The sequence below is a fragment of the Acinonyx jubatus genome, chromosome C2 (assembly GCF_027475565.1).
Source record: "Acinonyx jubatus isolate Ajub_Pintada_27869175 chromosome C2, VMU_Ajub_asm_v1.0, whole genome shotgun sequence".
NCBI classification, from domain to species: Eukaryota; Metazoa; Chordata; class Mammalia; order Carnivora; family Felidae; genus Acinonyx; species Acinonyx jubatus.
In genome coordinates, this window is record NC_069384.1 from 106,341,043 (window position 1) to 106,365,464 (window position 24,422).

At 34.9% G+C, this 24,422-nt stretch overlaps 1 protein-coding gene across 3 annotated transcripts in view; it reads right to left on the reverse strand.

Annotated features, from left to right (window-relative positions):
- The window catches only part of LEKR1 (leucine, glutamate and lysine rich 1), a 216,828-nt gene that overhangs the window by 188,008 nt on the left and 4,398 nt on the right, over window positions 1-24,422 (reverse strand). For all 3 annotated transcript variants that reach the window (XR_008297893.1, XM_027061551.2, XM_027061550.2), the window contains exon 4: window positions 11,375-11,589. Coding sequence is in view for 2 of the 3 variants with exons in the window: in XM_027061551.2 (XP_026917352.1) it covers window positions 11,375-11,589 (215 nt within the window). In the remaining variant the exon portion in view is untranslated. The remainder of the gene's footprint in view (window positions 1-11,374; window positions 11,590-24,422) is intronic.

Consider the following 24,422-nt stretch of genomic DNA (forward strand, 5'->3'; position numbering starts at 1 on the left):
CAGTCAGTTAAGTGTCTGACTTCAGCTCAGGCCATGATCTCATGGTTCATGGGTTCAAGCCCCATGTCACGCTCTGTGCTGACAGCTCAGAGTCTGGAGCCTGTTCCAGAGTCTTTGTCTCCCTCTCTCTCTGCCCTTCCTCCTGACAAAAAATGAATAAACATTTTAAAAAATGCAACCAACGACAAAAAAGTCTCCAGGTTCAGATGGTTTCACTGGAGAATTCTACCAGACATTTAAAGATGAATTAATCAATCTCTTTCAGAAGATTCCATCAACATAATACTAACACCAGACAAAAACATCATAAAAAAATGAAACTGCACACCATTATCTCTCAATAATTTAGACACAAAAACCCTCAACAAAATATTAGCAAATCAGATCCAGTATATGTATACAATACACCATGACCAAGTGGGATTTATTCTAGGTATACAAGTCTGGTTCAATATTTTTAAATTAATCGATATATTTCACCATATCCACAGGATTAAGGGGAGCAATTATATGATTATATCAAAGGACAAAGAAAAACCATTTAACAAAATCCATCATTTATTCATGATAAAAACTCAGCCAACTATGAAGAGAAGTGGACTTCTTCAACTTGATAGAACATCTACAAAAAACCTATAGCTGACATCACACTAATGCAGTGAAAGAGTGAATGTTTTCCCCCTAAGACTGGGAACAAGGCAAGGATGTACACTCTCACTGTATTTAATCAACATATTACTGGAAGTTCTAGTCACTGTAGCAAAGCAAAAAAAAAAAAAAAAAAAAAAAAAGATATAAATAGCAAAGAAAAAGAAAACTATCCATATTTGCAGACACCATTGTCTTCATTTCTATATGCTAACAATGCATTTGTATATACTAAAAACAAGCATGTGGAAACCAAAATTAAAAACACAATACCATTTACAAACACTCCAAAGAAAATAAAATACTTGAGTATAAATTAACAAAACATGTACAAGCTCTGTATGCTGATAATTACAAAATGCTGATGAAAGAAATCAAATAAGATCTAAATAAATGGAAAGGTATATTGTGTTCATGGATTCGAAGACTCAACATAGTAAAGATGTCAATTTTCCCCAAACTGATACACAGGTTAATGTAATTGCTATCAAAATCCGAGCAAGATGTTTTGTAGACACAAACCAATTCTTAATTTTATATGGCTAGGTAAAGAAACTAAACTAAAACAATCTTTAAAAAGAAGAATAAAATAGGAGGAATCACTCTACCTTTAACATAAAGGTCTACCAATTTACTACAGTAATCGAAACTGTGTGGGACTGGTGGAAAAACAGACACATAGATAAATGGAACAGAATACAGACCCCCCAAATAAACCAATACAAATGTGCTCAACTGATTTTTGACAAATGTGCAGAAGCAATTCTATGAAGGGGAGGTAGTCTTTTAAATAAATGGTGCTGGAGCAGTTGAACATTTACAGGCAAGAAATGAACTTTGACCTAAGTCGTACGCCTTATTTAAAAAATTAAGACAAACTGAAATATGTCTTAAGTACAAAACATAAAAACTTATAGAAAAATGACAGTGGAAAATCTTCAGGATCTATGGCTAGGCAAAGAGTTCTTAGACTTAGCAAAAGTATGATCTATAGAAAGATAAACCAATAAATTAAATCTCATCAAATGTAAAAAAAAAAAAGTTTTGGTCTGCAAGAGACCTTGTGAAGAGGACTGGGAGATAATATTTACAAATCAAAAAAGGCTTAGTGTTGAGAGTATAAAAAAAAATTTTTAAAACTCAACAGTAAAAAAGTCAATATTTCAATTAGAAAATGGGCAAAAGATATGAGTAGACATTTCACAGCAGAGAACATACAGAAAACAAATGAGCACACTGTTAAGGGCTGAATGTGGGCCTTCAAACTCCAAATGTTGAAGCCCTAACCCCCAATGTGACTGTATTTGAAGACAGGGCCTTTCAGGAGGTAATCAAGGTTAAAACACATTATGAGGGTGAGGCCCTCATCCCACAGCACTGGTATCCACAAAAGAAAATGAGGAGACTCGGAGATCTCTCTCTCTTCAAACATACAAACATGTCAGAAATCAAGCACCTTGAACTTGGACGTCTAGCCTCCAAAACTGTGAGAAAATAAATTTCTGTTGTCTAAGCCATTCAGTCTGTAGTATTTTGTTATGGCAGCCCCAGTAAACTAATACACACATGAAAAGAGGTTTAACATCATGAGTCATTAGGATGCAAAGTAAAATCATGATGAGGTACCACTACACACCTATCAGAACAGCTAAATTAAAAAATAGTCGACAACATCAAATGCTGGTGAGGATGTGGAAAAACTGGATGACTCATATATTCCTGGTGAAAATGCAAAAGGCTATAACCACATTGCAACACTATTTGGAAGTTTCTTATAAAATCAAACATGCAGTTACCCTAAAATCCAGCAACTGCACTCTGAACATTTGTAGAAGTGAAACAAAACTCATGTTCAAACACAACCTGTATATAAACATTCATAGCAGCTTCCTTTGCAATAGGGAAAGCTGAAAACAACCAACATGCCCTTCTGTGAATGATTAATGTAAATGATTAAACAAAATATGGTACATCAATACAATGAATACAATGTAATACTATTCAGTAATAAAAAAGAATGAACTATTAATACACACTACTTGAATGCATCTCCAAAGAATTATGCTGGATGAGAAGCCTATCCCAAAAAGACTAATATTCTATGATTCCATCTATATGACATTCTTGAAAGGACAAAATTATAGAAATGGTGGTTTCCAGGGGTCATGATTGGAGGAGGGAGAGGGTAACTGTGGCTATAAAGAGCAACATGAGGAATCCTGTGGTAATGAAACTGTTCTGCATCTTGACTATATCAATGTCAATATCCTATGATATTATACTACAGTTTTACAAGCTGTTACCAACAGGGGAAACTGGGTAAATAGTACACAGGATCTCCATTATTTCTTACACTGCATGTGTCTATAATTACCTCAAAATTAAAGTTTAATGTAAAAATTCCATTCAATTCTAAATGCAAATATTTCTGACCAATAATCTGCCATTATGGTTCTTGAATTCTCTGAAGTAAACACCCAGCTGTGATCAGTGTACTACTCTGTTATGACTTTTATAAAAGGTGAAATTTTCTATATGTCATTCTGACCAGCTGGTGAGCATCATAAGCTTAAACTAAGAGTTTCAATAAGCTTATATCAATAGAACACTCTAGTAGCTATAATAATGATATATTTATCTATACAGTATCAATCTACCTGCAAACACAGAATTTCCTTGTGGCTACTCAAATGAAGTCCTTTCCAGAGGAACTCTGGAGTAGACCTCCCAAGGAGCCCAAAAAGATACTTCTGCCACAATGTCAAGTTGGCAGCTCAATACTAGTCTATGACAGACACCAAAGGAATTGATATAGAAGTAGTAACACTAACCTATTATAACGAGAAAGTCAAGGTTAGAAAATGTTATTTGAGGGTGCCTGGGTGGTTTAGTCGGTTAAGCATCCGACTTTGGCTCAGGTCATGATCTCACAGTCTGTGGATTTGAGCCCTGCGTTGGGCTCTATGCTGACAGCTCAGAGCCTGGAGCCTACTTCCCTCTCTCTCTGCCCCTCCCCCGCTCGTGCTCTGTCTGTCTGCCTGTCTCTCTCAAAAAATAAACATTAAAAAATTTTTAATAAAAAAATAAAGAAAGAAAATGTTATTTGAAATCCATTCTTTCTTTAAGTTTTAGGCACTCATATTTTTCTGTTTATTTCCTTTGTCCACCATGTTCTATACTTTCTCTTGGGTTATCTATACTTTGATTCAGGTTTCATGAGGCTTAGTGAGTACAGGTATAAACACTTATAGCACATGAAAAAAATAAAAATGTTTAAAGTATTAAGTCATTCTTTTAAATGTCAGCATAAGACTTCTGGTTTCCAATCAGATGTGTAAGGAGCTTTAGAAGTCACTATGCTATCCTAACAATAGGTAAAAAAGATGAACAAAGTGAAAAATGAACAACTCTTGCTAGATCTGTTAGAGAAGTAAGGTCACAGGGCAAACCACTGCCCCCTAAATTAGAGACAGATAAGGTGGATACAGAGAATCAGAACTTCTCAGAGCAGAAACCCACAAGAGAAACCTTCATAGGAACCAATGCATGGAAAGAAAAACCTGAACTGTAATTGGCAAATGACTGGAAGCTCACTGTGGACATCAATCTGAGAGATAAAAACTATAGGGAGAGAGGGAAACCACACTTTTGTGAGTTTTATATCCAGGAGCCTTACCAGGTCTTCACAGTAAAGATTAGAGAAAAATCCACTTGTGCTTCTGACAAGGAGAGGGGAAACATATTTCAAATATGATGAAATATACCAGAGCTTTCTCTTCTGTTTAAGAGGCCTGCTCTCAAGAAAAACTATCTTATCAGAGTTTAAACTACTGGGGTTTTATCAGGGCCCAACTGACCTGGCAAAGGGAAATACCCAACTTCAGCCCACCCCAGCCATCCTGTCCTACCTAGGGTGGGAGTGGGGAGGGGTAAGAGGCTGGCAACTGAGAAACATCTGTGAAGTTCACAGTTAGAGGCACAGGCTCACTGCAAGACTGGGACCCAATCCCAGGACTACTGAATACCTCTCTACACTCCCACCCACCACATTACACTGCATTACTAAAGACCCATTAACTGCAATTCCTTTCACCTAGAACATCATGTTCTCCTTCCAAAAAATTGGAAGGCACACTAAAAGGCAAAAAACAAAAACAAAAACAAAAACCCAGTTTGAAATGACTAAGCAAACATCAGAACCAGAGGCAGATATGGCAGGAATGTCAGAATTATCAGACTAGGAATTTGCGATTAGTATGAAAAGACCTTTCATGGAAAAAGTGGACAATATTCAAAAATACATGGGTAAGTAAGCAGAGATATGAAACTTCTAATAAAGAATCAAAAATAAATGCTAGAGATCAAAAACACTATAACAAGATGAAGAATGCCTTTAATGGGTTTATTAGTAGACAAGACATCATTGAGGAAAGAATTCTCTGAGCTTGAGGATATGACAATAGAATTGAAAAGCTGCTAAAACTGAAAAGCAAAGGGAAAAAATGAAAAAAAAGAGAGAGAGAGGGAGAGACTCTAAGAACTTTGGGACAACTATAAAGGGTGCAACATATGTATAACAAGAATACCAAAAGAAGAAAGAAAAGAAACAGTGTTTGAAACGATTGAGAATTTCCTCTAAATTAATGTCAGACACCAAACCACAGATCCAGAAACCTCAGAGAATACCAAGCAAGATGAATACCACCCTGCCCTGCAAAAAACCCCACAGTTAGGTATACCATCTTTAAACTACAGAAAATCATGACTAAAGAAACAAATCATGCAAATCCTGATGGTGAATATTTACGTACACTTACTTAAAGTGAAAAGAATGACAGCAATGGTACAAGAAATAGGAGGAAAGAATCAGGAATATTTTGTTATTATAAGGTACTTACACTACCCAGGAAGCAGCACAGTGTTATTTGAAAGTAGACTTGGATTAGCTATAAATATATAATGCAAATTATACAGCAACAACTAAAAAAAAAAGTAAAAAACAAGTAGAACTGATATTCTAAGAAAGAGAAAATGTAATTATTTAAAACACTCAAATACACAAAAAGCAGAAAAAGTGTGAAAGACAAACATAAGAATAAAAATAAGAACAAGGGCAACAAATAGAAAAAAGTAATAAAAATGGTGATAGTGATCCAACTACATCAATCTTTACAGTAAAACTTTGATTTGTGAGCATAATTTGTTCTGAAAACATGCTTGTAATCCAAAGCACCCATATATCAAAGGGAATTTCAAGAACTATTGGCTCAGTTGTGATCATGTGACATTAGGAATCACGTACTACTCATATTTCAAGACATCGTTCATTTATCAAGTTCAAATTTATTAGAAATGCTTGCTTGTCTTGTGGAACAGTCACAGAACAAGTGACTCACAATCCAAGGTTTTACTGTACTTTGAACGTTAATGATTGAAATCATTAACAGAGTGTATGAAAAAATGAGACCCAAGTATATGTTGTCTGGAAGAAACCCATTTTAAATATAAAGACACATGTAGATTAAAAATAAAGCAGTGGAGAAAGATATATCATGCTAACACTAATCAAAAGAAGTGAGAATGTCTGTATTCATTTCAGACAGAGAAGACTTTAGAGCAACGACAGTTATCAGAGTTGAAAAGGGGTATTATGTAATGATAAAGGAGTCAATACTCCAAGAAGACATAATAATCCTTAACAACAGAGCCTAACAACAGAGCATCAAAATATGTGAGACGAAAGCTTATAGAATTACAAGGAGAAATAAATAAATCCACTAGCATGGTTGAAGACTTTGATACAAAAATGGACAGATACAGCAGGTGGAAAATCAGTAAGGTCATAGATGAACTCAACAGTATCATTAATCAATTGATATAATTGACATCTATGGACTACTTCACCCAAGAATAGCAGAACATACATTTTTCTCAAGCTCACATGGAACATTCACCAAGTTAGGCCACATTCAGGGCCATAAAATACACCCTAACAATTTTAAAAAATTAAAATCATACAATGTCTGATTCCATGAGGAAATTAAACTACAAATGAAACAGAAGAGCTGAGAAATCCCCAAATACTGGGAAATAAAAAAAGACACTTCTGAATAACATATGGGTCAAAGAAGAAGTCACAAGAGAAGTTTAAAAATACTTTGAACTAAATGAAAATGAAAATACAACTTATTGAAATGTATAGTATGCAAATCTATATGATCACCTATGTAGAAAATACATAACAAAATACATAACATACAAAAGTCAATAAATTTCCTATACACTATAACTACATGGAATTTGAAACTAAAAACAGATTATCATTTACATTAGCAACCCCCCAAAAAATTAAATACGTAGGTATAACCGTGAAAAACTCTTAACAAAATATGTATAAGATCTATATAAGAAAATGAAATGTAGATGAAAGAAAACAAAGAACAATTAAATAAATTGAGAGTTACTCCGTGTGTGGATAGGAAGGCTCAATATTGTCAAGATATCAATTCTTCCCAACTTGATGTATAGATTTAATTCAGTATCAATCAAAATCCCACAAGTTATTTTGTGGATATGAACACACAGATTCTGAAGTTTATATGGAGAGACAAAAGACCCAGAATAGCCGACTCAACATTGAAGGAGAAAAACAAATTTGGAGGACTGACACTACCTGGCTTCAAGATTTACTACAAAACTACAATAATCAAGATAATGTAGTACCAGTAAAAAAAAAACAAAAACAAAAACAAAACAAAACAGACAAAGATACTAATGGAACAGAATACAGAGTCCAGAAATAGATCCACATGAGGGCTCCTGGGTGGCTCAGTCGGTTGAGCGTCCGGCTTCAGCTCAGGTCATGATCTCGCGGTTTCGGGAGTTTGAGCCCTTCATCAAGCTCTGTGCTAACAGTGCGGAGCCTGCTTGGGATTCTCACTCTGTTCCTCCCCCACTCACACTGCCTCTCTCTCAAAATAAATAAATAAACTTTAAGAAAAAAAGAAATAGATCCACATAAATACTACAGTCAACTGCTCTTCAACAAAGGAGCAAAGGCAATACAATTGAGCAAAGATGATCTATTTAACATATCACGCTGGGAGCAACTATAAGACATCCAAGTGCAAAAAAAAAAAAAAGTAAAGAAAAAAGAAAAAAAAAGAATATAAGTACAGAGTTTACAACCTTCACAAAAATTAACTCAAATGTATCATGGATATAAATATAAAATGCAAAAGTATAAAATTCCTAGAAAATAACAGGAGAAAAATTAGGTATGTGCAAAAGACACATCCAATAAAGGACTATTATCCAAAATATACAAAGAATTCTTAAATCTCAACAATAAGAAAATAATCAATCTGATTTTAAAATAGGCAAAACATCTGAATAAACACTTCAGCAAAGATATACAGATACCAAGCATATGAAAAGATGTTCAACATCATATGTCATCAGGGAAATGAAAATTAGAACAACAAGATACCAATACACACTTATAAGAATGGCCAAAATCCAAAATACCAACAACACCAAATTCTGGTGAGTATGTGGTAACAGGAACTCTCACTCATTCATTGTTGCCAGGAATGCAAAATGATAGAGCCACTTTGGAAGACAACTTGGAGGTTTCTTATGAAATTATCCATACTCTTATTGTATGATCCAGCAATCACACTTGGACATTTATCTAAAGGAGGTGAAAATGTATCTGCATACAAAACCTGCACGTGAATACTTATGGCAGCTTTATTCATAACTACCAAAACATGGAAACAATCAAGGTGCTCTTCAGTAGATGAATGGATAAACTGTGGAACATCCAGGCAATGGAATATTATTCAATGCTAAAAAGAAGTAAGCTATCAAGCCATGAAAAGACATGCAAGAAACTCAAATGCATATTACTGAGTAAAAGAACTTGAAAAAACTACATATTATATGATTCCAACTATACAACATTCTGGATAAAACAAAACTATGAAGACAACAAATGGATCAGTGGTTGCCAGTCTTTAAAAGGGACGAAAAGATGAATAGGCATAGCACATAGGATTTTTATCCTCAAGAATGAGATTAGTGTACCTATAAAAGAAACCTGGAAGAGCTCCCTTGCTTCTTCCACCATGTGAGGACATAGCAAAAACACCAAACCAGGAAAGAGTAGGAGGGAGGAACCCTTCCAAATATGCCAGCACCGTGGGACTTCCCATCCTGCAAAACTGTCAGAAACAAATAAATAATGTTTATAACCACCCAGTCTATGGTACTTTGTTATAGCAGCCCAAATGGACTAAGACACCCACTGATAAGCAATAGATCAATAGCATAAAACAGAGAGTCCAGAAATAGACTAGCATAGAAATTACTAGGTGGCATTTCAAATCAAAAGAGAAAGAATGAAAATTTAATGAATGATATTGAGACAAGCCATACATTTCAAAAAGAATAAATATGAAATTATAAATCCACCAGACAAAATTAATTCCAAATAGATTAAAAAGTTAACTAAAACAGCAGTACTATAAAAGTTTTAGACATATGTTGTGTTTTCAACCTGCCTGAATCTAGGTTAGTGTTAGCCAGAGTGAGTTTCTGTTGTTTGCAATCAAAAGAACCTGACACAGAACCTGGACCAGAATTTGGCATGAAATGTTAAAAAAATTAAAAATCAACACAGAAAAACACAATAAACAAAAAGATAGGCAAACATGAGGAAATATTAGCAACATATATAAACCAAAAATAATGTCCATATTTTATTAAAAACTCCTATAAATAAACAAAAATAAACAAATAACCCAATAGAAATTTTGACAACAGATATGAACAAGTACTTAGTAGAGGAAAACACAGAAATGTCTAATAAACATGAAAAAATGTTCGACCTCATTAGCAACAAAGAAACAAATTAAACAACAATGAAAACTCAAGAAAAAAGTAAATATTCGAAAAAAATTGAAAAACTCTAATATGAACATGTAGGAAAATGGTCTTATAAACTATTGGTCAAATTAACACTATCTTCTCAAAGGACAATTTGGTATATATTTATCAGAATTTTATTTTTTTAATGTTTATTTATTTATTTTGAAGGGGGGACAGGGCAGAGAGAGGTAAAGAATCCCAAGCAGGCTCCACACTGTCAGCACAAAGCCCAACACTAGGCTCAATCTCATGAACCGGGAGACCATGATCCGAGACTAAATCAAGAGTCGGATACATAGCTGACTGACTGAGCTACCCAGGCACCCCATTTATCAGAATTTTAAGCTGGCATTTCCTTTCTTTCAGCAATTTCACTTCTAGGAATTTATCCCATGAAAAACACATGTACACAAGAATATAAATATAAATACTATCTGTAAAAAAAAAATACTACCTGTAATAAGAAGTATTGGAAATAATCTAAATGTTGACAAGAAAAATAAGTAAATTATGGCATATTCTTAAGAAGGAAAGTGTAACAGTTAAAAACAAGATTGATCTATACACACTAACACGGAACAGTTTCCAATGTATGTAATTAAGTGGCTCATATATGATATATTAGATATTTTAAAGAAATATATCTATAATAAAAGAAAAGGCACAATAAAGGATCTAGAAAGATATACACCAAACCATTAAAAGCGGTTTTCTCTCCAGTAAGAAGAAAGTAATCAGAATAAAAAGGGAATTCTTTGCCTTTACTTCTGTTTACTTCTTTTATTTTGTGTGTTCATATGACTTATATAATGCAATATTCTATTAAAGAAAGTAAAATGTGAATACCCCAAACAAAAGAATCTCTGCTCTGACAGGCAAAACCCTCCAAATCTAAAATTTTAAGCTGAATACTTCAAGCTTCTTATTTTTCTACTCGAACATTATGAAATACTTTACTATTCAAATTTGAAATTAAAGACACTGTAACAAAATTTTCTTAGTAAAGGTCTAAGAAATATCAGGTTCAACTGAGATTTAATGTAATTATAAAAGCTTATAACAAAATGTAATAGAAGCACTTAATTCTAGGAGATTTAACAAAGTTCCTACTTTTACAAAGACATGATATTCACTAAATTCATTCATTCAAAGTTTAGTGACATCAACTGTCGATATTTTAAATGGAGAAATATTCACTTATGGGAAAAAGGAAAGGCCATAAAATACCAGCAAAAACCCTTCTATAGAAGTGTCTGTATAAACATACTGAAGTGTCTTTAGGCAGACTAAATTGCTGATTAGATTCAGCAGCAATTAGGAACCCAATCTTTAATTTTATTCCAATTTCAGTGACTTAGAATCATGTACCAATTTTAATGTTTTGGCATCCTTTCAAAACATGAAAACCTTATGCTATAAATCTAAATATTCAAGGCCATTTAAAAACAAATGTTAAGTCGCAAAACAACCAAAATTCACCTGATTTTGATAGACAAATCTTTCTAATGATAAATTAAGATATATATCTGGGGAAAAATATAACTTGACCCATCCCAACTATGACTACTGAATGAACTAGTTTCTAATTATTCAAATAGTAAATATTATGCCTCAAAAGAAATGCTCAAACTATAATAATTAGGTTTAACAGTTAGTAATAATTAATGAACAAACATAGGTGTATTAAAGTGTAAGTTATACCTGATATAGAGAAATTCCAGAAAAACATTCAAAGTCTATTTATTTCCTGTACTTTCCTTTCAAACTAAATAAATGACAGAAAAGAATAATATACCTTTCTGTTTTGGATTCATTGTCAATTTTGTACTGTTCAAAATCTTGACTAAGAGACCGTAGCTTTTCTTGAAGCCTCTTTTCACGATCTACACTTCCTTGATAAAATTTCATCTCTTTTTCCATCGCTTTCATTTTTTCTTCCATAGCTTTAAACTCGTGAAGAATTAGATAGCTGACTCCACAGTACCTACAAACTTTTTCTTCAGGGGACATCTAGAAAATAGACATATATACATACATACATTGAAATGATATTTTTAAATTTCTGGCAAAGTTCCACTGAGGATGTTATTGCAACCACGCTGGTCAAATGAAGTAAATGCACACTGGACTATGCCATGGAGTAATAATTATGATGTTGCTGACATCTGGATAAAATTTTAAAAACTGGCATGACATTGACTCTGACACAGAATCTTGGAATTAAAAAAGGGTCTTTCAGAGTGATTGCTTCTCCATAGTATCTCTAAGAAAGATTTACTCTTGAAATATTTTCCATAAAATAAAACAAAAAATGATGAAAACATCTTTATAATTCTTGTTTTAAGATGAGTTTTCCATGAAGTGGAGAGAAATCGCTGGCCTTTCACTGCCAGCTGCACTGTGATCCTGGAGATGCCTCTTGGCTTTTTCAGATCTTATTTTTCCTCATTTATAAAATTATGGCATTGGACCAAATGAACTCTTAAGTTCCTGTTCAGTTTTAATATTTTATGATTTTTACAGAATTTACAACAGAATTCTCTCATATAACCATAAATAGCAAAAACATTTTAAACCCAATCTCTTCTAACTCTGTTCTTTTCCCTTCAGGTAGGTATGGTTATACCCATTTTATAGATAAGGAAATGGAAACCACTGAAGTTAAACAACCAGTTGGTATATGGAGACATTGGGATTAAACCCAGGTCTATCTAAAACCTACCCCCTGTAACCATTTGTGTCATATTTTTCTGCTATGGGTGTGTCAGCTTAACCCTCTTACTTCTTAAATAAATAAGAAGTTCATATATCTCTGGCCAGCATAAGGACAGTGAAAAATGGAATTCCAGCAAAGTGAAGACAGAGGTAATTCTTTTTTCTGTCTCAAGTATATAAATATTCCTCAAGTAGACTCTACTCGTCCTGCTATTCACAAAGGCTAAGAGATGGCTTCATTAAATATTTGTCCCAGGGCGCTAAAATGAAAGCAACACTTGTATTCGAGGGGTACTTACTCTTAATGAAAACTCCCTTAAGACTGTAGAAACTGCTCCCACAACTAAGAGTGACACACTTCACCCACCTGTCAATGCCATTACACAAGAGTCAGATGAAACAAATAACAAATCTTTACATAGTATCATTTTGTTCATCTAAAGTTCAATAACAAAAATTTCAAATTCAAAACTGCAATACTGTGGGATACAGGTGAATGACCACATCAACCATCTAACTGCCAGAGATACCAAATTTACAGATTTGTAAAACAAGTTTGAAACAAATCATAAAAGTAACTTGGCGCAAGCTCTGGACGGGTTCATACAATCTATTCTAACCTGGATAAAAAGTTATCCAGATTCTATTTCAACCTCCCAAATGATGGGAAACTAGTTTGTAAAGTAGCCTGTTCTATCCTCTGACAGCTTCTCATGCTGACCCCAAATCTGCCTCCCTGGTAAGTGCACTGGCCCTAAATCTCCCAGTAACCATGTGGAACAACCCTAGACCTCGTTCTAATATTTAAAGACAGCTATCAGGAGCACTCCATATCTTCTCCAGGTCAAGACTTCCAATTCCTTCAGCTGTTTCCCATATGACATGGTTTTGAATTTCTTCCTTATTCTGAATAATTTTCTCTGAACCTGTTCCAGTGTTCTATACATGTTTCAAAGTTTGGTCCCCAGAATTTAATACTCCAGCACGGTTGGTCTCACTAAAACAGAGTAAGAGAGGGCTCAAACTTCCCTCATTCTAATATCTCATAGGTAATATCATTGGTAGTATCTTCTAATGCAACCTTCGTTCACAACAGTCTTTTCTATTTTTTATACGTTGATATTATATATTACTTGCTTTTGTGTTAAATAAAGCCCCTATTAAAAAAATGCTTCAGTGTGAAACCATCTTTCATTATATTAAATATACCAATCTATTCCTTCTCACCTATGTTTGCTTTTTTAGAGAATTCACCTTCTACAGTCCTGGCTGCTCTGGTAATGTGACTAAATCTCACTCCACCCATCAACCGTAGCCATGGCTGACTGGGGGATGAGGACTGGATATCAGACCTAGAAGAACGAAGCCCTAGGCTGGGATGAGCCAACCAGACTTGTAAGTGTTGAAGACCCAAGTATTTGGGACACCTTTAGGGCAGCCTGAATGGAGACGGATCTTCCACACAGAGTTAGCCACATTACTGGAATGAGAGAGAAGGGTGAGCAGACATACACAGACAAGATGAGACAAAGATAATCTGGATCCAAAGGAAGAGAGGAAAAAAGGAACCAATGACCTTCAAATTCCTCACTTCAGTTACTCGTGCAACCTAGCTTCCCTACCTGTCCTTTGGGATCCATGCCCAATCTTCCTGCACTATTCTCTTTCCTCCTTATGCTACCTATTTCTTGCAACCAATAACCCCCATTCTATTGTGTATCTGGTTTTTCACATTGAAGTGCAGAAAATTAAATTATAATTATAATGTAAGTAAATTAATAACATATATCTGTACATACATATCTTAGACACATATATCTTTTTCTTTTTTTTTAAGTTTTATTTTTATTTTGAGAGAGAGAGAGAGTGGGGATGGGGCAGAGAGAGAGGGAGATACAGAATCCAAAGCAGGCTCCAGGCTGTGAGCTGTCAGTAGAGCCCAAAGTGGGCTCGAACCTATGAACCACAAGATCATGACCTGAGCTGAAGTCGGAAACTTGACCAAATGAGCCACCCCGGTGCCTCTGACACACATGTATCTTAAAGATATGTATGTGTTAGACTCCCTTTATGTATTGACTTGGTGTGCAGGAAATTCTAAGCTTTGTGTCTCTTTGAAAATTGATCCTTATAAGCTGTTTTATCCATCTAATTCATTGATTTAAAGTGTTGAATATGACAAAACTGAGGAAAGAACTCCATAGCATGTCATATCTACTTGGTTGATACTGATCTATTACTCAGCACATTTGAAGAGTTGAAGGTACAACTTTTCAACTGATTATTAATCTATCCAATTATTTTTATAATCAGCCTATATTTACCCATATTGTCTTCAGGAATATTATGGCAAACTCAGTCAAATGTCTTCATAAAGTCTATACATTCTATAGCTACTATAGGTCCTGGACCTAGTAACTGTACACAACATCCACATGCTGATTCTCTTAATAAACATAAAATTGGCTCAAGGGTTACTGTTTTCTCTAGTATATCCTCACAAACCATCTTTTAATAAATACGTTCTAGTATATTGTCTGGAACTGAAATTGAGTTCCCTGGTTATAATTTATGGCCATTTTATACCTGGAATGGCATTTGTATGTTATCCTCTTACTCTCTATGTCTTCTCAAAGATCACCAAGAGTAGCTCCACAATCCCATTCAAAGGTACTATCAGTCCCTGGGAATATAACTTATCTAGGTCAAGAGACCTGAACTAATTCAGAACAGATGGGTATTTTCTTATAATCCCTTTGCTCTTGTGAGTTTTGGTTCCTTCTCATCAATTTGAAAATTATATTGGTTACTTGAAGGCACTTTCATTCCTAACCTTATGCCTATTAATCACAGTTCTTGCCCAGATTCTGGCAAAATGCTTTATCTTCATTCTAAAGAAAACTCTTGCTAGGTGGAGCTCATCTGCAGCCTGATGTACAAAACAGAAACAGTATAAACTTCACAGCTACAAAAGCTATTAGAATGTTATTCTAATATTCTAAACAGCAATCAAGCAGGGGCAGGTAGAGCAGAAATACATAAAGTAATACATTTTATAGAATAGGTATTCTAGAAGTTCAGCAAAGAATACCCAAAAAATGATACCATGAGCTAGAAAACAAGACAATCAAATTACAAAAGAATAAGTCCATAAGAAGAGTCTCCAGAATTCACCTAGTACGATCTAAATTACTGAATGATCTATGTTAGATAAGTATATTGAACAAAAGTTTTCAGTATTATTAACTTGTAAACAATTTTCCATAAGCAAAAATACAACAGAAAAAAAATGCAATAACACTTTCAAATTCTTAGCGTTTGTATGGGCTAATTACTTAGGATATTTCTGTGAAGTTTGAAAAATTATGAAATACTATAATTATATTCCCACATGAAGTAAGTAAGTACCTGTTTTTTGTGAAATATAATTTGTGCTTCACTCTTATAACTTGGCGTTATGTCATCATTTTCTAAGTAAAATAATGACATGCTGTCATTCTTGACAAAAGACCTATATCATGAGCAGGATATTTTTGCTTTCTACAAGACATGCTTTGGAGGAGGCATCACCAAATGCAATATATTAAACAAATGAAGAGTCATTTAAAAATAAATTACAGGGGTGTCTGGGTAGACCAGTCAGTTAAGTATCTGACTCTTGATTTTGGTTCAGGTCATGGCTCACAGTTTGTGAGATCAAGCCCCATTTCTGCACTGTCAGTGCAAAGCCTGCTTGGGATTCTCTCTCTCCCTCTCTCTCTCTCTCTGTCCCTCCCCCACTTGCACTCTCTTTTTCTTTCCCAAATAAACATTTTTTAATAAAATTTTAAAAATTATAAACTTCTCAAATGTATTTGTACTTTTAAAATTATAGTTACAGTAACACCTTAGATTGTGAGTAACGTGTTCTGCAAACAGGCAAACATTTCTAATAAATTTTAACTTGATAAACGAGTGATGTCTTACAATATGAGTAGTATGTGACGCCGAACATCATATGATCACAACTGAGCCAATGGTTCTCTCTCTCTGTCACTGCAGGATTGCAGGTGATCATCTCCCATGCTCAGATGCTCAGTCTCAGGCCACACTGTTTGGCACAAACCAATGATTTTTTTCAAAACGTTGGAAGGTGCCCACAACTGGCATCAGTGTATTTTTTGTCACTTCAAAGCACCTATGGACAGTCTTTTGCTTTTCCACACAAGAATAAGCTTAGGAAGGCTTTGCTTCATTCTAGGTCAGGCTGTCTGCAGATAGAGACCCTTTCCTCTGTGGCCTTATTACCAGTTACATTAAATACAGTATATGACAAGAGTTTATTAATGCCATACTGTAGTCAACATCTGTGCCAGCGTATACAATGGCACCCCATGTAGAGAAAGGTTGAAAAGAAAGGTGGTAAGAAGGAGTTAATTACAGTGGAAGTTAAGAAGGAAATCATCGAGAAGTATGAACAAGGTATGCAAGTGGCCAAAATTACAACATTTTGTAAGCAGTGTATGTCTGCATCTCGTCTACAGAGAAGAAAAAAGGCAGAGGAATCCCTCACTTCAAATGAGATTAGGGAGATGTGTAAAATCTGGGAACTAGTGTAAGATTTTGTAGAAAAGCACCACTCAAATAAGGCTATAGCAGTGCAAGCAATGAAATTGTTCAATGACAATGCAATGTCACATTTCTGTGAAATCCTCAAAAGGAAGCAAGAGCAAGTGTCATTGGATAGGTTCCTTGTTAAAATTGCACAAAAAGAAAAAGATTCCATTGAGCCAATAGATAGCAGTGATTCCCTTTGTGATACTGGAAGTTGTCCTACACAATAACCCTCCTCTCTCTTGTCTCCCTCACACCAGCCATGAAGGTTTTCAAAGGTAAGTACAGGTTAATTTATTTTTCTTTATATTTTGTATTTTATTATTTTGCATTATATTACCATACTGTAATCATTTTTATATGAATATTTTTGGGTTGCAGAATGAATCATCTGAGTTTCCATTATTTTTTATTGGGAAATTTGCTTTGATATACAAGTGCTTTGGATTACAAGCATGTTTCTGAAATGACTTATGCTTGCAAACCAAGGTTTTACTGTATTTAATATAGAAGTGATGCAAATTTTTTAAAAGGTTAAATTAGGCTTCGAATCCTTTTCAAAGCTCCTGTCTGTGCTTGAACTAGAAAAGGCACTCCAGTAACCTCCTGCAGCCCAACTGCACTATTCTCTGCTCTAAAACTGTTCCTCCTTTCTTCTCCCACCCATCCCATGCTTTTTGTACTTGGATAAGGAGGAAAGAAACAGATAAACTATTCTATAAAGGAGGAAAGAAACAGATGAACTATTCCATAACGCAGTATAAAATGTGACCCCTTCTAAGAGGTTCTCCACTTAAAAAGATGCAAAGAGGGTCTAGCCAGTGAATTTCATTTGGTTTGGGAGAAACATTTTAAGACAGAACAGTGGAACTTTTGAATCACTAGTTATACAGGCCACCTGACCATTTCATAAGGCCATCAGGACCCTTCCTTATCAATAAGTCAATGTGCTATACAACCAATTTAAAGATCAATTTTGTATAGAACATCTACAAAAACCCCTATAGCAACATAGGAGCAATAGTGAAAAAATGAGTGTTTTTTTCACCTAATATCAGGAACAAGGCAAGGATATATATTTATTCTCTCTGCTCATATTCATCATAATGCTGCAAGTTCTAGCCAGAGCAAGAAGGCAAGAAGTAAATGCCAAGAAAGAAAAGAAAAGAAAAGAAAAGAAAAGAAAAGAAAAGAAAAGAAAAGAAAAGAAAAGAAAAGAAAAGAGAAAAGAAAAGGAGGGAAGGAGGATGGAATGAAGGAAGGAAGGAAACTGTCCCTAATATGAACCGAAACGGTTGCCTACATAGAAAATCCTGAAGAATCTACAATAAAACTCCTAGAACAAATAAGTTCAGCAAGGTCAATGATTGAAGATAAACATAAAAAAACCAATTGTATTTGTATACACTGCCAGTGAACACATGGACAGTGAAATTAAAAATACAACACCAATAATGATTGCTCAAAAAAATGAAATGCTTAGGCTTAAATCTAACAAAACATGTACAGTAGTTGTATCCTAAAAACTATAAAATGCTGATGAAAAAATCAAAGAAGATCTAAATAAGCAGAGAGACATACTGAAGACTCAAAATATGAAAGATAGCAATTATCCCCAAATTTATAGGCTTACTGTAATTCTTATCAAAATTTCAGCAAGATTTTTTCTTAAGATATAGACAGGATTCTCAAATTTATATGGAAAGGCAAAGAAACTAGAAGAACCAGAACAATCTTGAAAAAAATAAAGTGGAAAGAATCATTTTACCTGATTTCAATACATACTGTATTGCTATAGTAATAAGACTGTGTGGTATTAACAAAGGGACAGACACAGAGATCAATGGAATAGAACAATGAACCCAGAAAAAGATCTGCATAAATATGCCAAATTGATTTTCTGCAATGATGCAAAAGCAATTCAGTGAAGGAAAGATTGCCTTTTCAATAAATGGTGCTGGAACAATTGGATACCCATAGGTTAAAAGGAAGAAGGGAAGGAGGGATGGAAGGAAGGACCTTAAACTAAACCTCATACCGTATACAAAAATTAACTCAAAATGATTATGGACTTAAATGTAAAACATAAAAATATGATTTTAGAAGGCAAAAAAAAAAAAACCTAGGAGATTATCTTCAGGATTTTCTAGGCAAAGAGTTCTTATACTTGATACCAAAAGCATGATCCATAAATGGAAAAATTGATAAGTTGGATTTCATCAAAATGTGAAACTTGTGCTCTGAAAAGGACCCTGTGAAGAGGAGAAAAATACAAGCTACAGATTGGGAAAAAAATATTTACAAACCCATATCTGACAAAGGACTATTATCTAGATTACACAAAGAACTCTCAAAACTCAACGATTTAAGGAAATCCAATTAGAAAACACATGGTCAAGGGGCGCCTGGGTGGCTCAGTCAGTTAAGCGTCTGACTTGGGCTCAGGTCATGATCTCAACGGTTCATTAGCTTGAGCCCCCATCGGGCTCTGCTGTCAGAGCAGCCCTCTTCGGATCCTCTGTCTCTCTCTCTGCCCCTCTGCTGCTGGTGCCACACACACTTTCACAAACAACTGCGCGCTCTCTCTCTCTCACTCTCTCTCAAAAAATAAAATAAACTCTAAAAAAATTTTTTTAATTAAAAAAAAGAAAACACATGGTCGAAAGACATGAAGAAACATTTCACCTAAGAGGATACAGATTCCAAATAAGCACTTGAAAAGATATTCATTGTTAGCCATTAGGAAAATGCAAGTTAACACCAAAATGAGTTATCACCATATACCTATCAGAAAAGCTAACATAAACACTAATGACAACATCAAATTCTGGTAAAGATGCAGAGAAGCTGGCTCACTCATGCATCGCTGGCGAGAATGTAAAATGGGACAGCCCAAACTGGAAAAGTTTGACAGTGTCTTAAAAAACTAAACATGCAATGCAACTACTGTACAACCTAGCAATTGCACCCTTGGGCATTTATTCCAGGAAAATGAAAACATATGTTCGCATAAAAACATACACATGAACACTTACAGCAGCTTTATACATAATAGGCAAACACTGGGAAAAAAACCAGATGTCCCTCAATAGGTTAAACAAACTGTGCAGTACCTTTAGATTGTGGAATACCTCTCAGCAACAGAAAGAAATAAACTACTGATACATGCAACAAACTGAATAAAGCTCCAGAGAATTACACTGAGTGAAAAATCTAATCCCAAAGGGTTATATATTGCATTATTCAATTTAGATAACATCTTGAAATGACATAATTACTGGAGATCGATGGTTCCCAAGGGTCATGAATTGGGGATGGGAGGTGGGGTAATGGAGGTATGTGAAGAGGTAGGTTGAGGTAAATGCGACTATAAAAGGGAAACATGAGCAATTCTTGTTGTGATAGAACTGTTCTACATCCTGACTGTATCAATGTCAATATCCTGGTTGTGAGAGCTTAGTATGGTTTTGCCAGATGTTACCACTGGAGGCCATGGGGGAAGACGGGGAAGACGGGGAAGATGGGGAAGAAGAAGCTGGCATCTCTTAGTGTGATTTCTTGCAACTTCATGTGAATCTACAATAATCTCGAAATAAGAAGTTTACTTGTAAAACAATAAAAATAAAAATAAATCTGGGACTAAAATACAGAGATTAATCCATAAAGAAATTTTATTGAACAATGTTAAGAAATGTTGACTTCAGACATAAATTATATATGACACACTTATGTTTATATAAATATGCTTCTAAAGTGTATTTCCTTCAATACCTATTTTTCCACTGGGAAACCTCACCTTAGTAGACTCCATGACCCTCTGTGGCCTGCCAACAGAAGTATTTTAGACTCAAAAAAAAAAAAAAAAAGAAAAGAAAAGGATTTTGGACTACAAATTGACAACTGCAGATTTTTCAAGATTTTAGGTCACAATATTAACAGAATAGTTTCTCCAAAAATTACATAGCTTCCTATTCCTTTTGTCATTAGGCTTTAAGACTAAAATTGCTGCAAAATACAACACACATACCCACGCCCACACATAAATATCACTACTTTTCCAGGATGCTAGTGCTAACATTTCTATGACCATATTCTCTTTCTTTTTCCTTTAACTCAACACAAAATCTGACCCTAGCCACAGTGGCCCAAAATGACCTGGAAAATTACGTTTATTTTTTCTGGCAATGACAATCTGTGCTTGGAAATATAAAACTGTTATTCTGAATAAATTTCAAAGTTCCAAAGTACTAAAATTACTTTACTGAAACAGGACGAAATGAGCTGTTACTGCTAGGGAAAGGGATTGTTATCCCAGAAAGAACAGTGTGCACTCCAGCCTGCACCACCACTTGTGTTTTGTAAAATAAACAACTCTGGTCTCTTTATTTTACTTTGTGTTCTGTGGTAATAAATATCTCCTGAAGCTAAAAATCCTATTACAAGTGTTCATTTTGTCACCATTTAAAAAAAAAACAAGAGATCAGTTTTACTTTTTGCAAAATAACTAGTTTTTCCACAGTTTGTTGGAGTTGTTTTGACTTCTGCATATGTCCCCTGGTGAAAACAGCAAAAGGAAAGTTGTTCGTTGCTTTTTTTCTAAAAAGAGAACTCCGTATGTCTATAATATCAGTTGACATTCAGGAGGGGAATAAATATAGAATTATTACTTTGCTGATCTATAAGTACTGTTCAAGTTTTAAATCATGGCTATAAAGTCCTAAACTTAGAACAAGTTCATTCTGCTTCCAGAATGTTGCATGACACTTCTAGCAAAGCTGTTGGATATTGGAGGTCAGAGACAAGTAAGAGTTAGTTCAGTCTAGAGAGAGTAGATTCAGAGATATAGTCTAAGTACACACAGAAGTGAACTGTAGAGTCTAGCAGCAAACAAAGCGGGCAAGTGTGGTCCTGCTCTCCAGTACATAAGCCTGTTTTATATTTTCTGCCACTTAGGGATATGGAAGTCTGAGGCATGTCTGATGCTTGGTCAGAAACTGTGACAAAAAGCAAAAAGATTTAAGTATGAGAGTCAAAATATTACTTTATTCTTTCTTCTCTAAGATTTCCTAAGAAATGAGACCAGGGGGAAGTAATTTAACATTAGGCTTCTAATCAGGCAATGGATTCTTTCAATATAACTGAATGTCATCAGCATTCTTCTCCCTACTTTCCCCACCACCTTTGCTTTTTCTTGCAACTCTATTACTACCTGTTTGGCTATTAATAATAGAGTGTAATACACCTTCACATTCCTTACCATGTATCTTTCATGTGATTTATTGACCATCTATTTCCAGATCATACAGCAAAAGTATAGAAAGAAATAAACAGGAAAGGCTCACCTTCTCTTCTACACTAACTTTCCTTGCCTAGACACAGAAAAGAAGAAAGAAAAAAGAAAAGAAAGAAACACAGCAGAAGCTTTTCTAGAAAGAAGAGCCACATAAGAACTAATATAAAAAGTTAACAGAAGAACAATTAAAAAAAAAAGCCTTTGAAAGACCTGTCACCACCTACTGACCCACACACCTCAGTTATTTGTTCATCCAATAGAGAAATGAGCACAATTTCAAAGCCATGTGGGAAAAAATGATTTGTTTTCTTCATCTTAATAATGCAATGGTTCTAATCTGAGGTATTCCTATTAGCATTATAAGCTATATACCTATTTAACATGATTCTGTATGAAATGATGTATGCAAGTTGACTAAATAGATATACTGCCTGATCAGTAAGCAATTTAACAAGTTACATAATGGACAATCTAGATGAATCAAACATAGGTAAGAAGTTGTGAAAAAGAAATAACTGACTTATTCTTGGACTGTGCTTTAATAGGCTGTGGCTACGTGTACACATTTTTGTTGCTTTATAATCAAGCCCAAAACAGTGCCTAGCACATAATATACACTTGATAAATATTTGTGGTATAAATGTATCTAACTTGAGTCTGAAAAAGTGCAGAGCTGCATTTTACATTCTAAACATTCAGCAGGACCAGGGCTACAATCAGCATAATTGTCCAGGGACTTAGGCAGCTGAGTTTCTCCTGATGTCCCTCCTCTGCACTGTATGGACAACTGCCTGCCATTCCTGCCTTGAGAATAGAACTGTAGATTCGTGAAAGGTTTGGTTTTTATCATTTTTAAACGATTTACTTATATAGCACCTTAAACATGAGAAAAAGGCATTTTACAATTCTCATAAAAATCTTGTCAAAATAAATACATACCTAACTTGGCCAGCTTTTTTTCACCAGTAAGTTTCTGTTACGTTGGCCTAGGATGCCCTATTCCCCATCTGTATATAGAAATACTCAGCTTTCAAGGGCCAATCCCAATTCTGTCACCCACATAAAGCTCCTCCATTGACCATCCTCCCCTAGCTGTCCATATCAAAGAAGATACTACCTTATATGATATTTAAATCATATACTGTTTTTTACAGTTATTTTTTTAATTTTTTTAATGTTTATTTTTGAGAGACAGACAGACAGACAGAATGTGAGCAGGGGAGGGGTAGAGAGAGAGGGAGACACAGAATCTGAAAGAGGCTCCAGGCTCTGAGCTGTCAGCACAGAGCCCGATGCGGCGCTCAAACTCACAGACCGTGAGATCATGACCTGAGCCGAAGTCGGACGCTCAACCAACTGAGCCACCCAGGCGCCCCTGTTTTTTAGAGTTATTTTTTCGTGTCATTATATATCCTCTTCCTTGGGATCTGCAGTATGGATATTGTTTCTTCCAGACTGTTTTGTTTTGTGTCTTTTAATCTCTACCATACCAGCTTAGTATTTGCAAGGAACTCAGTTGAGGGAGAGAGGAAGGATATTCCATGTCTTCAAACACATATAAGCACCGTTTCTCAGATAAGCATAGCATAGTTAAGCTCTCTCTGTGCTTACTATCTCTTACGTCCAATTTAAAAGGCGAAGCAAATTAAATGCAATGGTTTAAAAGGTCTTTTTCTGGGCTTTTCCTTTCCAGTGCCTGCTAGGTTGCATTTTACATAAATCTGAAGGACATGCAGTAACATTAAGCATTAAGTTAAATCAATGGCATGATTAATGCTAACAGGCAGCCCAAAGCAACATGCACAAAGGATAAAAGCATATCTGAGGGATGACTACAATTTTTAATTAAAAAGTAACGGATTGGTGGTTAATTAAGAGTTGACTGTAGATTTACTGAAAACCCTCAATGATTAATGATAGTTAATGTTTGAGGTTTTAATTCACAATCTGTCAATCAGTTTCAAAGAGACGTTTTAAACATTATACTGTTAACAATGTATGCATTGCCAAACTAAATACAGGATAAGTGCTTCTGCCTGAGGACAGATATGAACTCACAGGGAGGAGAGCAGGATAGAAACTGAAAAATTTTTAACTGGATTCAATGAGTTGATATACATGAAAGGGTTTAAAACAGTGCCTGGTACATGATAAGTGGGAAGAATTGAGGTGAAATTGAAACAGCCCCTTATATGGAGAGAGACACAAAAATTTAGCATTATCACAAAATGTTACAAACTGT